Source organism: Euprymna scolopes, chromosome 12 (assembly GCF_053919585.1).
Source record: "Euprymna scolopes isolate OS-2025 chromosome 12, ASM5391958v1, whole genome shotgun sequence".
Taxonomy (NCBI): Eukaryota; Metazoa; Mollusca; class Cephalopoda; order Sepiida; family Sepiolidae; genus Euprymna; species Euprymna scolopes.
In genome coordinates, this window is record NC_136493.1 from 152,346,930 (window position 1) to 152,361,182 (window position 14,253).

General features: G+C 33.8%; 1 protein-coding gene across 1 annotated transcript in view; it reads right to left on the bottom strand.

Moving 5' to 3' along the window:
- The window catches only part of LOC145291559 (uncharacterized), a 43,517-nt gene extending 39,325 nt beyond the window's left edge, over positions 1 to 4,192 (bottom strand). The window contains exon 1 of the mRNA XM_080137622.1: positions 1,966 to 4,192. Coding sequence (XP_079993748.1) covers positions 1,966 to 3,655 — 1,690 coding nt within the window. The 5' untranslated portion in view covers positions 3,656 to 4,192. The remainder of the gene's footprint in view (positions 1 to 1,965) is intronic.
- Positions 4,193 to 14,253: the final 10,061 nt, after the last annotated feature.

Genomic DNA, 14,253 nt, shown 5'->3' on the forward strand with positions numbered 1-14,253 from the left:
TTATGGAAGAAGAAAAGATCAGTCGTATTTTGATAAGATAAGGGCAGATATTTATTATTTCAAAAGTAATCTTTTTTATTTTTTTAATTAATTCTTTATTATTATTGATGTAGAAAACCCCATTGGATTTCCACTTCTCCGGCTACTCTTATAGCGGACATTGATTTTGCAACAAGCCAAAACAAATCTGTGGAATAGTACGCTAAGCCACCTTCCACATATGCTGATTGAATAATCGACAGTATTCGTTTTAAAATGAATTAGAGGAACATGTGGAAATTCCACGGTGGACTCTTTCATATGAAATATATTGATGTTGGCATTCTGTGGCTGTTCAGTCTAAATGGAGACGCCCTAATATTATTGTAACTTTTTGGTTAAAATTGCAAAAATTATTATCTAAGCTAGCAGGGACGCCCGGCAAAGCGCGGTCGTAAAATACGCTTAAATATGATATTTTAATTTATGCAGATTTCGTATATATTATTATAGAGTCAATTTTCTATAGATTTTTATATATTATACAGTTCTGATTTCAACAATCAAAAGAATATATCCATATGGCTTGGATGCACGAGAAACCGAAACCAAAACTTAGGATGAATTGCACTGTTGATTTTTTAAATTATCTGTAAGCCATGGCTTCACTTAAATTTGAAAATACAAGAGTCAACTATTATAATTGAATTGTGGTCTAAAAATAAATATTCATTTCGAACGCGCCCCTGTCTTATCAAAGAACCAACTGTTGATTTTATGAAATTATTTTTACATAATCACTTGAATTGAAGTTAAACGTACAAAATTCAAGTATTATGGTTCAATTGTGCTCTAAAAAAGAAACATTTATTTTGAACGCGTCCTGTCTTATAAAAAAATCTACAATTGATTTTATAGGTTGGGCCTTTCTACTTGTGCGATGATAACACTTCTCAAATGCACTTTTTATTTTAGGTTGGATAAACGTGTTAACTTGGGTCAAAATTGGGCTTCTTTTTTAATAGGATTTTTTCGATTTTCAATTTTCGATACTTATGTAAGCTTTGTTTGTGTGCAATTTTTGGTCTAAAACTTGAAACATAGGGGATTTGGACATGTGCAACAAATTCGATTTGATTTTAACCGGTTAAAAAAAAAAAAAAATGAAAATTAGCAGATGTAAGTCGACTAAACGTATTATTTCTACGCATGTGAAAATATACATCTATATCGCTGTAATACCGTAACATTATTTTTCTGGCTGGAGAGGTACATGTTTTGGTTCCGATTCTAATTGATAGCCCCAAGCTATATATATATATATATATATATATATATATATATATATATATATATATATATATATATATATATATATATATATATATATATATATTACTGTTGAAATAATTACTATATATTAGATACAATATTGTCTTTATATTAGTAAATATGAAATCTGAATGAACTAAAACATCATATTAAATCTTCCACTGCTGGTAATGATGCTAAAAGAATATTTATTTATTTAAAAGCTCAGTAAAACTAAAGCCTATGGATCACCCGCTCCCAAGTGCGTTTTTACGTTTGAGAAATTATATGCATATGTTTTTACAGTAATCGGAACAAAATACCGTACTTTGGGGTAATTGCGCCAACTAGCTAAAAGTGCTCTTTTGGCAACCACGCATATAAAGATAACTTTTTTTAGCTTGGCGCAATTACCCCAAAGTACGGTACCTATTTTATAGTTGAATAATAAGAGATTTATAAGGAATCGGAATTGGAATCGGTAATTGTATCAGAATCGGGAATTTAGCACAGAATCGGTAATTGTATTTGAATCGGGAAAAATATTTGAATCGTCTTAGCACTAATATATAGTCTCAAATCTAACTCCAAAGGCGCAAATAATGATAGAAGCAGAAATCCTAAGGAAAAACATTAAAATACATAAAACAATTTTAATTGAAAAAGGTTACTTACGTTTTTCAGCAGTGATGATCATTTGTTCGTTGATATCATCCACCTTGTCGTCGGGGATGTCACTCCACGACGGTTCGTCCTTTTGCATTGTCATGTTTTCTATAATGTGTTTTAGGGTCGGAACCCTCGTCAGAACCCGATTGCTTTCCGTTATGTTCGGCAATTCACTTAATCCTATCTGCTTAATGATTTGCGCTTTGAGTGTTCGAAGTCTCACCTCCCGATCCATCTTTTTCATCGTACAGACATGGCAGGTCTTTTGACTGAATGATTTGGAGTTTCTGTTACCGCTCGAATTCTGAGAGTATCGGTCGTAAGGTTCGGCATGATCTGAAGGTAGCTGGAGCGAGAGCGGTGAGGATAATAACGACATAGATCCATGGTTATCCTCGCCGCCGTAGCTTTCGTCTCGTTCAGAGTCACCGCCACGCTCACCGCTATCTACCTCGATACGGCGGTTTCTATGATACCGGTCCCGACCCCCTCCACCTCGTCCTCTTTTACCCGCATCGCCACTCTCTTTAATCCTCCTACCGCCACCCCCACCTTTACCGTTACTGATTGATCTCTGATGGCTTCGCCGCGAGGATCGAGGTATGTGACGATCGGGAGCATCGGAATTTTTAGTTTCCTTCGGCCCTCTCCTCGTCCTCTCCCGTCGACTCCTGCTCCTCGTACCGTCATGTCGTTCTTTGTTCGTATCGTGGTAATCGACTCTCTCATAATCCATACGACGTCCTTCATCGTAAGCCCATTCATCCCTACCTTGCGCTGCCCGTCGTTTCACACGACCCCTGGTATACTTAGAAAACTGTTCGTCATAATTCGTAGAATAATGGTCGTCGTCCTCATCAGTGAAATTGAAGGCATCAACGCCAGTGTTCTGTTTGTCAAGTTCATACAGTTTCGAACGTCGTTTGCTTTCGATTATTTCGTCATCTGAGTCACCAGTATGGCTGCTTCTTTCGGTAACACTCCTTTCATTTCTGGGTTTATTCAGCAGATTAGCTGATGCAGCCTTTTGATTGGAGGATAGCGAAGGTGAAAGGTCAGCGTTTTTTTTCTCTTTCTTTTCTTTCTTTTCTTCTTTCTTCACTCTCTTGTTCAGCCCGTAGTAACGCTGGAGATACTCTTCCTGGTTCACGAAAATCGATTCACGATTGAATTTGTTGCTCAATTTAGCATCGTTTCTGCCGACTGTGGGTTGGTTTCTCTGGTTAATTCCATAGCTTGTCTTATCGACAGCCCCAACGGGGCTCGGTGGTAATTTATAGCCAAGCTCCATCGCGAAAGGACTTTTCTTTTTGTCTATTGTCCTATCAGGATCTATTCTTTTTTCATTGACGTTATTTTCAAGCCGTCTCAGATTAATGACGGTAACTTCCGGTTGAGAAGATCGGACTGTATCTGGAGCTTCGGTTTGTTTTGTTTCACTATCTAACGCAAGAGAATGAGGAGAGACGGATCGAGAAGCAGAAGAGGAATCAAACCTTGTAAGCATTTCCGGTGGTTGTTGCCGACTCTGGGAGTCGTCGTCATAAGGTTGAGACTGTTTCTTTGGCTGTTGTCGATTGATAATACTACCACGTGGTCCCACTTGGTTATAAGGAACCTCAGCATTCACAGACAGACCGCACAGCAGAAAACAGTAAAAAAAGCAGCAGGAACATAAGCGGAACACCGAAGCCATGTGTGCTCGTTGTTAATTAAAACTAGCGATGAAAATCAAACGCCTTGATATTGTTCGGATGAAAACTGATGTCCGTTTCTTTTTTGTGAGAGATATGAGCTTAACTTTTCTTTTTGAAGTCGAATCATTACCAAGTTGAAAATGATACTTTAGGCTTTTGCTGTTAGCTCATCATATAAATAGTCGATGGGGATATTTTAGAACAAAAAAAAAAAAAAAAAAAAAGAAAGAAAGGAATGATTTAGATCAACACATAAAATATTCTAATTGAGTTTGTAATTTGAAAGGCGCGAGAATAAACAGCTTTTGCAATAATGATACCAAATGCGTTAAAATGTTTCTTTTTTCCTTGTCTTAGGTTTGCGCCGAACTTATTACGGAATGAACTATCTCCAATTCCTTTAGTCACTGGGAGATAAACACTGATGCCACTCTCATTTATATAACCATGCACAAGCTGTGTCTTTGACTTGTTCGTTTTATACTTATATTAAACACACACGCGTCCATCAGTCATCGTTCGTCACCCTCCTCCACGCTTAGCTCTCTCCCAATCTCTCTCTCTTTCTCTTTCTCTCTCTCTTCGTGTCATCCTTATAACTTCAAACTCCGCCTCTCTCCATCATGCACGCTCTCTCTCTCTCTCTCTCTCTCTCTCTCTCTCTCTCTCTCTCTCTCTCTCTCTCTCACTATATATATATATATATATATATATATATATCTCGTACCCGATCTTCATCTTTTCCCGGTTAACCACTTGACTGTTGCTTTTTTTTTTTTTTGTTAAACCATAAAAAAAAAAAAAAAAAAAAAAATAATAATAATAAAAACAATAAATAAACAGCCAATAACATTTGATGGCTTAATTTTTTTTCCTTTCTTTCTTTTACACAGGCGGGGAAAGAGAAATGGGTGTAATTGGAAGGGGTGTAGTGTGGCATATTGCTGACATAATGTCAGCGTGACACAGCTTGATATATATATATATATATATATATATATATATATATATATATATATATATATATATATATATATATATATATATATATGTATATATTAATCAATGAATGGACTAATTTGTGTCTTCTCCACTGAAAAAAAGAAAAAAGAAAACAAATAAGCAAAAAACAAAAACAAAAAAAGCAAAGTACGTATACACTCAATCATATACACATTTATGTAAGTTTTATACACGTGTGAGAAAATGTACGTGCGCGCCCGCTCCATTTATATATATATATATATATATATATATATATATAAATATATATATATATATATATATATATATATATATATATATAGAGAGAGAGAGAGAGAGAGAGAGATATTTTACACAGTGATCACCGCTTATCAAGACCCGGAAGCCACTCAGGGATAAGGGTTATTGCAAGTACATTACGTTAGTTTAGTGTGGAGATTTGATGAAGTGTTTACTTAAGGGGGTGGTTCATTATAGAATTTGTTAACATTGGACTTGAAGACATCCAAGTTGTAGTCCGGTGGGAAGCCGGCAGACGGAACAGAGTTCCATAGGCGTGCAGTTCCAAGAAAGAAGCTTTGTTCATGGAATCCGCGTTTTGATTTAGGCACAGATATAGAGTAGGAGAAATTTTTCACAGTGGATTCAGCTAGACGGGTGTTTTTCGTGAAAGATTGGCGAGGGGGGACCAGAGATTGGAGTTCAGACGAGCACCTGCCATGGAAATAACGATAAAACAAGGATAGGCTCGCAACGTCTCTTCTGTGGGAGAGAGGTTGCAGGGTAGAGAAAAGGGCATCCTCCACTAAGCCACGAAGTCTATTTTGTACTCTGTCAAGGCAGGATAGGCTGTTTTTAGCAGCTCCTGCCCAGATATGGCAACAGTATTCCATCCTTGGACGTGTTTACTTAAGGGGGAGGTATATATATACACTTCTATAATTTTTTGTGTATTGATATTCATATTAAAAATCCTTTTCATATTTATTTAAAAAGAAAATACAACCTTATTATATATGGATCGTGGAATTGCATTCACTAGCAAAAGATCTAGCTAATTTGCATATTCTTGTAAACATTCATTTTAATTAATTCCCTATTAGTTTTTTCGGTTTTCTCATGGGATGCTCATCTTTAGTTAACTATTACGCGTAATATTTGCGTAAAAAGATTCTAGCAAAACAAACCTCTTTCTACATATATTTATGTATGCGTAGATATATTTGTTTAAAACATTTCACCTACCAAACTCCTTTGTCAGTTTTTGGTCTATAGACATGAAACTTAATATATAGGATATTCGGACCAACGCGAAACTTTATATTTGTATTTTAACCGGGGAAAATCGGCGCAAAAGTGTGAAAATAAAAAAAAAATAGTTTTTGCATCTTAAGATCGTACGACAGCATTATGAATATACATGCGTAACGCAACAGCTATTGGTTCACGTTTTAATTTTTAGGCTTACAGCAAACATGTCTTCATACTCAGGCATTAACGTTAAAGGAAAAAGTAAATCTTCAGCTGAATGTTTTGGTTTCGATTCTCGGTGGTGGCGCACAAGTCATTTTTTTAAATACTTTTTAAAATATTAGTATTTATTGGGTCCAATATAATATAATAATAAATACGAAATCTGCATTAATCAAAATATATTTAAGCAACGCTGGGCGGGCTGCTAGTATATATATATATATATATATATATATATATATATATATATATATATATATATACATATATATACATATATATATATATAAATATATACATATATATATACTATATGCTATATATACATATATATATATATGTATATATAGCTTATAGTATATATATATATATATATATATATATTTATATATATATGTATATATAGCATATGGTATATATATATATATACATATACATATATATATATACACACACATATATATATATGTATACATAGCATATAGTATATATATATATATATATATATAATATAAAGCTGAAAGTCTGTGTGTGTGTGTGTGTGTCTGGTCACGAATAGGCTCCTATATGGTTGACTATGCATAGATCATCGTATAACGATTAGATCACGGTCTGACTGGCGTAAATGAATATTTAAAATGAAAATGTTTAAATTCAACGTTATTTCACGCGGTTAATGGTAGCCGAATTGATACGGTCTTTGCTAATCGAGCCAGAGATGTCTCGTGTTGTCGAGTTCGAATCGTTCGACTGGTGTTAATCATGACACCTTGCACTGAAGATTCCCGAAAAGATGAAACACTAGTGTCGGTAGGTGTGTGTGTGTGTGTGTGTGTGTGTGTCTGGTCACGAATAGGCTCCTATATAGTTGACTATTTTAAAAATCTGATTACATATAATGATAAAAGATGTATAGAGACACGTGAATGGGTATGTTTGATCTGGCAGAACGGTGGTTCATTTAAATTGTGGAGTCTGCATTCGCGCCTAGTCCACTAAGTATGGAAATAAACAATTTAAAAATAAAAAAAACGTTTACAAGTGTTTTTGATATAGATGTGCATAATAATACTTTGATAAGTATGTTTTAACTTAAACAGGGATGGTAAAATAAAATTGTGGGGTCTGCGTTCGCGCCTGGCCTCCATAGAATGGAAATAAGCACAAACTTTAATAAAGACTTTTCATATCTATCTGCGTAAGTATACTTATGTTTCAGTTTGAAGAAATATGGTATAATAAAATTATGGGGTGTTCGTTCGCACCTGGCCTCCATAGGATGGAAATATGTCACAAAGTTTAACAAGTTTTTTTTAATATAGATCCACAGGATATTGTGATAAGTGTTTCAGTGTGAACAGGTATGGTATAATAAATTATGGGATTTATCTATTTTATTTTTACTTTCATCATATTTTGCTTTGGTTTTGATACCCCCAAATTCAACCCAAATTTACAACCCTTCCTTTTCATAACCTATCATACTTTCATAAATCAGAATCAATTTTCTGTAGGCTGTTTTTGAACCCAGTCAACGATGGGTACTTTTGCTAGTATATATATAAATGTGTTGTTTGTGTGGTGTGTGTGTATGTGTGTGTGTGTGTGCGTGTGTGTTTAGCAATATGTATGATTATTCCTGAGTTTAATGGCTCTTCGATATTTTGACACTCTTTCAACAGGAGATTCGAGCACACTCGCACACATGTGGACACACATACATATTCGTATTAATTATTATATTTATAGGAGAGTGATTCTTAGTTTCTCGCTTTGCATTCTTTAAACTATGCTAGTATATATATATATATATATATATATATATATATATATATATATATATATATATATATATATATATAGTGCATGTACACACACACACATACACGCACACAGACACGTATATATGGGGAGACGATGATGTTATAGTAAATTTATGTCACCCCGTTTAAGAACTCGATTCTAATTGTTAAGCACTCTAAGTTGAAATTTAGGTTATTTGCTTAAGCTCACATGAGATCACTTTCGCCGTCTCGACATTTATATAAATGTATATTTCAACTGTATTTGCCGCGGTTAACTGGCAGTGCAGTTTGTTCCCTGATAATGGAGCCAGAGTTGGCTTCGTGGCCGGGTTTAAATCTCCCGACCAGTGTAACTGTAATTCGCTACACTGATGATTCTCGAAAGGATGAAACATTAGTGTTTGTAGGTTTTAAAAATAATTATATATATATATATATATATATATATATATATATATATATATATATATATATATATATATATATATATATATATATATATTATTGAAGAGCAGAAACAATTCCTGTTTGTTTCTCTTGCAATCCATTTTTTTTTCTTTTTGGCCGGCTAATATTCGAACGTTCTGTTCGAGTGCAAAAAAAAAAAAAAATTTTCTGTAGTCGCGAACGTTTTCGACTTCCATAAGTCGTTCTCAGGCGAATGATGAATTCAAAATTTTCTTGGTTTAAAGGAAATCTAACTGTATTTCATTTCCTCTGATGATATGAGCCATTGTTGAAAATCCATGGATCAAGGAAATTAAAATAACCCCTTCTATATATTCCTTTGTCAAGCAATAAATTCTTAAATCGAATATATGTGTTTATATGTTGTTTTTTTTTCAGAATTTAAAATTAAACCACGAAACTTACAAAAGATTATACATACACAAGAATATACACACATAAATATACATACGTAAGAATATATATATACACAAGAATATATATACACAAGATTATATATACACAATAATATATATACACAGAAATATATATACACGAGAATATACGTACACAATAATATATATACACAATAATATATACACACAAAAAATATATGCACAAAAATATATCTACACAAATATATACACACAAAAATATACACACGCAAGAATATACGTACACAAAAATATATATATACAAAAATATATATACACAAGAGTATATATATATATACACACAAGAATATACATACAAAATAACATATATACACAATAATATATATACACACAAATGTATATACACGAGAATATATAAACACAAGAATATACACACACAGGAATATATATATATATATATATATATATATATATATATATATATATATATATATACACCTCGTCTGTCCTCCCAAATTACATAACACTTATATTTTAGTTTTGCTGATTCACTTTGAAAGGTTTTCTTGTTTTCGATTTTCCAACACTTTGAGGGAATGTCGATCGTATCACACCTCCCTGTGTTTATTACATTGTTGCTTGGAATAAAATATAAGCTCAATAGCATTAGTTGTGAATACATGTTCACGTGAATTGAATTTTATTTGAAACTAGCGGGTGTACCCGGTGTTTCTCGAGTGAAGAGAGGTGGTATACCAAGAATATTAAGCCACCCCCTTAAAAAAAATGAACTTTTGTTTTAATCAAAATACCAGCAAGTGCCTGTGAGACCGCATATATATATATATATATATATATAGCCGCAGTGGTAGCGGTGTCAGAAATTTTGTGAAAATAGCGAATAATTCCACCCCATCTTTCCAAGCTTATAACTCCTCGAAAAATGCAATTCAAGCCCTAATTTTTTTTCAATTAAAGGAGCAAGGACCAAGATTTCATTAAAAAACAAAAAAAACAAACAAAAAAAAACGTGTTTTTTTTTTAAAAAAGGTTTTAAACTTCGGACTTTACAGGTAAAATTCTACAAGAACAATATGTTCTTTTTGTTTTAAATTTGAATATATTATGTATTGACCTTTTCTCTTCAATTTGTGAGTAAATAATTATGTACTTAAGCGAGTTTAAATTAATTATTATTAGACATTTACAAAATGGGAGGCGTGAATTATTCGACCCCCTGTCTTTCCAAGCTTATAACTCCTCGAAAAATGTAATTCAAGCCCTAATTTTTTTTTCAATTAAAGGAGCAAGGACCAAGGTTCCATTAAAAAAAAAAAAAAGAAAAAAGAAAAAACAAATAACGTGGTTTAAAAAAAAGGTTTTAAACTTCAAACTTTACAGGTAAAATTCTAAAAGAACACGATGTCTTTTTTTTTTTTTAATTTGAATATATTATGTATTGACCTTTTCTCTTCAATTTGTGAGTAAATTAATTATTTACTTTCCAGGTACTAAATTAAGTATTTACTTTTTAATAGACACTTAAAAATAGGGATGGGGGGGGGGGGTCGTGAATTAAAAAAAAAAAAACGTTTGTCTAAAATATTATATTCGATTTACTGGAAAGAACATAACATTTCACACTGACCCTGAAAATATCGTAAAAATAGAATCAATAGAAAAATTTTGATAGATTTTTAAAGTTTAAAAATTGAAAAATATTGAGTTCGGAAAATTCATTACTGTTTAAAAAAAAAAATATTTCTATTACTTTTAAAACAACTGTAATAGTTTATTTTTGAAGTATAATCCATAAAGAAAATAAATAACCCACTTTTAACAGAGAAATTCCGAGATTTTTATATTGTATTCGCAGTTTCGTGTTAGGGGTGTCAAAAATTCCTACAAAAATTCTGATACCGCTACCGCAGTGGGCATGGTCGAACCTGTGACACGAAAGATGAAAAGGAGGTTGAACGAGCGAACGTGCTAGCTGTACCTAATGACGTCACGAAAGGTCGAAATAACGTTTTATAGACGTACATTCAGATTTCTAGGCGTATGACTTGCAGAAATGTCGACGCAAAATATGACCCCCTCCTTACAAAAAAAAAAAAAAAAAAAAAAAGAAACGGCCAAGTTGACCAACTTAGGTTTTATGGTAAGGGTATTAATCAACGAAGCTCTAAAAATGTTTCAAATGAAAAACAACAAAAAGGAATTAAACAATCCCCTAAAAAATATGTAAATACCAGCGAGTAGTCGTGTGAGCGCAAAAAAAAATAGTAAGCAGACAGGCAGGCTCGAACCTGTAACGCTAAAAGGAAAAGAAGTAAAAAAAAGTGAACGGTTTAGTCGCCACGCCCACTGTGACATACAACATCATCTTCAAGTTAAGCTTAGTCATTGCAAGGCGTCTGATGACTTTGCAAAAGTTTCGACGGAAAAGTGATCCCTCCTTGTAAAAAACGGCCCAGTTAACGGTAAAAGAATAAATGTTTTCAGCCAATCTTTGGATATTTGTCAGCCGAGAGACTAAGGTTGTAAATGATACCAATTTTGTCAGTGTTGGTCGCGTGGGTTGAAAGTTTTAGCGAGACATACAAACATACCCTCTAACAGACGTTTGAAATTTATATTATAGACTAGCGAGGAGCGCCCGTCGTTGCCCAGCCGTAAAAATAAAAAATGGCGATGTGAGGGGGCGTCTGATGGAAAAATCTGCTTTTATTTAAAAAAAAGTGCGTATAAGGTGTCGTGTCACGATCGTCAAATAAAAATGGAATTGGGTGCCATCAGCCAGAAGCGAAACCGAAAGCAAACGTTTCTAATCAACAAACAAAAAACAAAATAAAACAAAAAAAACCCCAAAACAATATAACAGAGGCACCCAGCGTTGCCCGGATGTAGAGAGACGGTATAGTAAGAGTATTGAATAATCAAAGTCCCTAAAGAATAAATAAAAATAGCAGCGAGTACACGTGCCAGCTCAAAAAATAGCCAAGCCCGAACCTGTAACGTGGAAGAAGAAAAGGAGGTGAAAAAAACGTGGAAGAAGAAAAGATGGTGAAAAAAAAAACGTGGAAGAAGAAAAGATGGTGAAAAAAAAAAACGTGGAAGAAGAAAAGGAGGTGAAAAACACGTAGAAGAAGAAAAGGAGGTGAAAAAAACGTGGAAGAAGAAAAGGAGGTGAAAAAAACGTAGAAGAAGAAAAGGAGGTGAAAAAAACGTGGAAGAAGAAAAAGAGGTAAAAAAAAACGTGGAAGAAGAAAAAGAGGTGAAAAAAACGTGCAAGAAGAAAAGGAGGTGAAAACAACGTGGAAGAAGAAAAGGAGGTGAAAAAAACGTGCTAGAAGAAAAAGAGGTAAAAAAAACGTGGAAGAAGAAAACGAGGTGAAAAACACGTGGAAGAAGAAAAGGAGGTGAAAAAAAAACGTGGAAGAAGAAAAGGAGGTGAAAAAAACGTGGAAGAAGAAAAAGAGGTGAAAAAAACTTGGAAGAAGAAAAGGAGGTGAAAAAAACGTGGAAGAAGAAAAGGAGGTGAAAAAAAAACGTGGAAGAAGAAAAGGAGGTGAACAAAACGTGGAAGAAGAAAAAGGGGTAAAAAAAACGTGGACGAAGAAAAGGAGGTGAAAAAAACGTGGGAGAAGAAAAGGAGGTGAAAAAAAAACTTGGAAGAAGAAAAGGAGGTGAAAAAAACGTGGAAGAAAAAAAAGAGGTGAAAAAACTTTGAAGAAGAAAAGGAGGTGAAAAAAAACGTGGAAGAAGAAAAGGAGGTGAAAAAAACTTGGAAGAAGAAAAGGAGGTGAAAAAAACGTGGAAGAAGAAAAGGATGTGAAAAAAACGTGGAAGAAAAAAAAAAGGTGAACAAAACTTGGAAGAAGAAAAGGAGGTGAAAACAAAACGCGGTAGAAGAAAAGAAGGTGAAAAAAAAACGTGGAAGACGAAAAAGGGGTAAAAAAAACGTGGACGGAGGAAAGGAGGTGAAAAAAACGTGAAAGAAGAAAAGGAGGTGAAAAAAAAACTTGGAAGAAGAAAAGGAGGTGAAAAAAAGGTGGAAGAAGAAAAAGAGGTGAAAAAAACTTGGAAGAAGAAAAGGAGGTGAAAAAAACTTGGAAGAAGAAAAACAGGTGAAAAACACGTGGAAGAAGAGAAAGAGGTGAAAAAAACGTAGAAGAAGAAAAGGAGGTGAAAAAACGTGGAAGAAGAAAAGGAGGTGAAAAAAACTTGGAAGAAGAAAAAGAGGTGAAAAAAACGTGGCAGAAGAAAAGATGGTGAAAAAAACGTGGAGGAAGAAAAGGAGGTGAAAAAAACGTAGAAGAAGAAAAGGAGGTGAAAAAACGTAGAAGAAGAAAAGGAGGTGAAAAAAACGTGGAAGAAGAAAAAGAGGTGAAGAAAACGTGGAAGAAGAACAGGATGTGAAAAACACGTGGAAGAAGAAAAGGAGGTGAAAAAAAAACGTGGAAGAAGAAAAAGGGGTAAAAAAAACGTGGACGAAGGAAAGGAGGTGAAAAAAACGTGAAAGAAGAAAAGGAGGTGAAAAAAACGTGGAAGAAAAAAAAGAGGTGAAAAAAAGTTGGAAGAAGAAAAGGAGGTGAAAAAAAACGTGGAAGAAGAAAAGGAGGTGAAAAAAACTTGGAAGAAGAAAAGGAGGTGAAAAAAACTTGGAAGAAGAAAAAGAGGTGAAAAACACGTGGAAGAAGAAAAAGAGGTGAAAAAAACGTAGAAGAAGAAAAGGAGGTGAAAAAACTTGGAAGAAGAAAAGGAGGTGAAAAAACTTGGAAGAAGAAAAAGAGGTGAAAAAAACGTGGCAGAAGAAAAGATGGTGAAAAAAACGTGGAGGAAGAAAAGGAGGTGAAAAAAACGTAGAAGAAGAAAAGGAGGTGAAAAAACGTGGAAGAAGAAATGGAGGTGAAAAAAACGTGGAAGAAAAAAAAGAGGTGAAAAAAAGTTGGAAGAAGAAAAGGAGGTGAAAAAAAACGTGGAAGAAGAAAAGGAGGTGAAAAAAACTTGGAAGAAGAAAAGGAGGTGAAAAAAACTTGGAAGAAGAAAAAGAGGTGAAAAACACGTGGAAGAAGAAAAAGAGGTGAAAAAAACGTAGAAGAAGAAAAGGAGGTGAAAAAACGTGGAAGAAGAAAAGGAGGTGAAAAAACTTGGAAGAAGAAAAAGAGGTGAAAAAACGTGGCAGAAGAAAAGATGGTAAAAAAAAACGTGGAGGAAGAAAAGGAGGTGAAAAAAACATAGAAGAAGAAAAGGAGGTGAAAAAACGTGGAAGAAGAAATGGAGGTGAAAAAAACGTGGAAGAAAAAAAAGAGGTGAAAAAAACGTGGAAGAAGAAAAGGATGTGAAAACACGTGGAAGAAGAAAAGGAGGCGAAAAAAAAAACGTGGAAGAAGAAAAAGGGGTAAAAAAAACGTGGACGAAGGAAAGGAGGTGAAAAAAACGTGAAAGAAGAAAAGGAGGTGAAAAAAACGTGGAAGAAAAAAAAGAGGT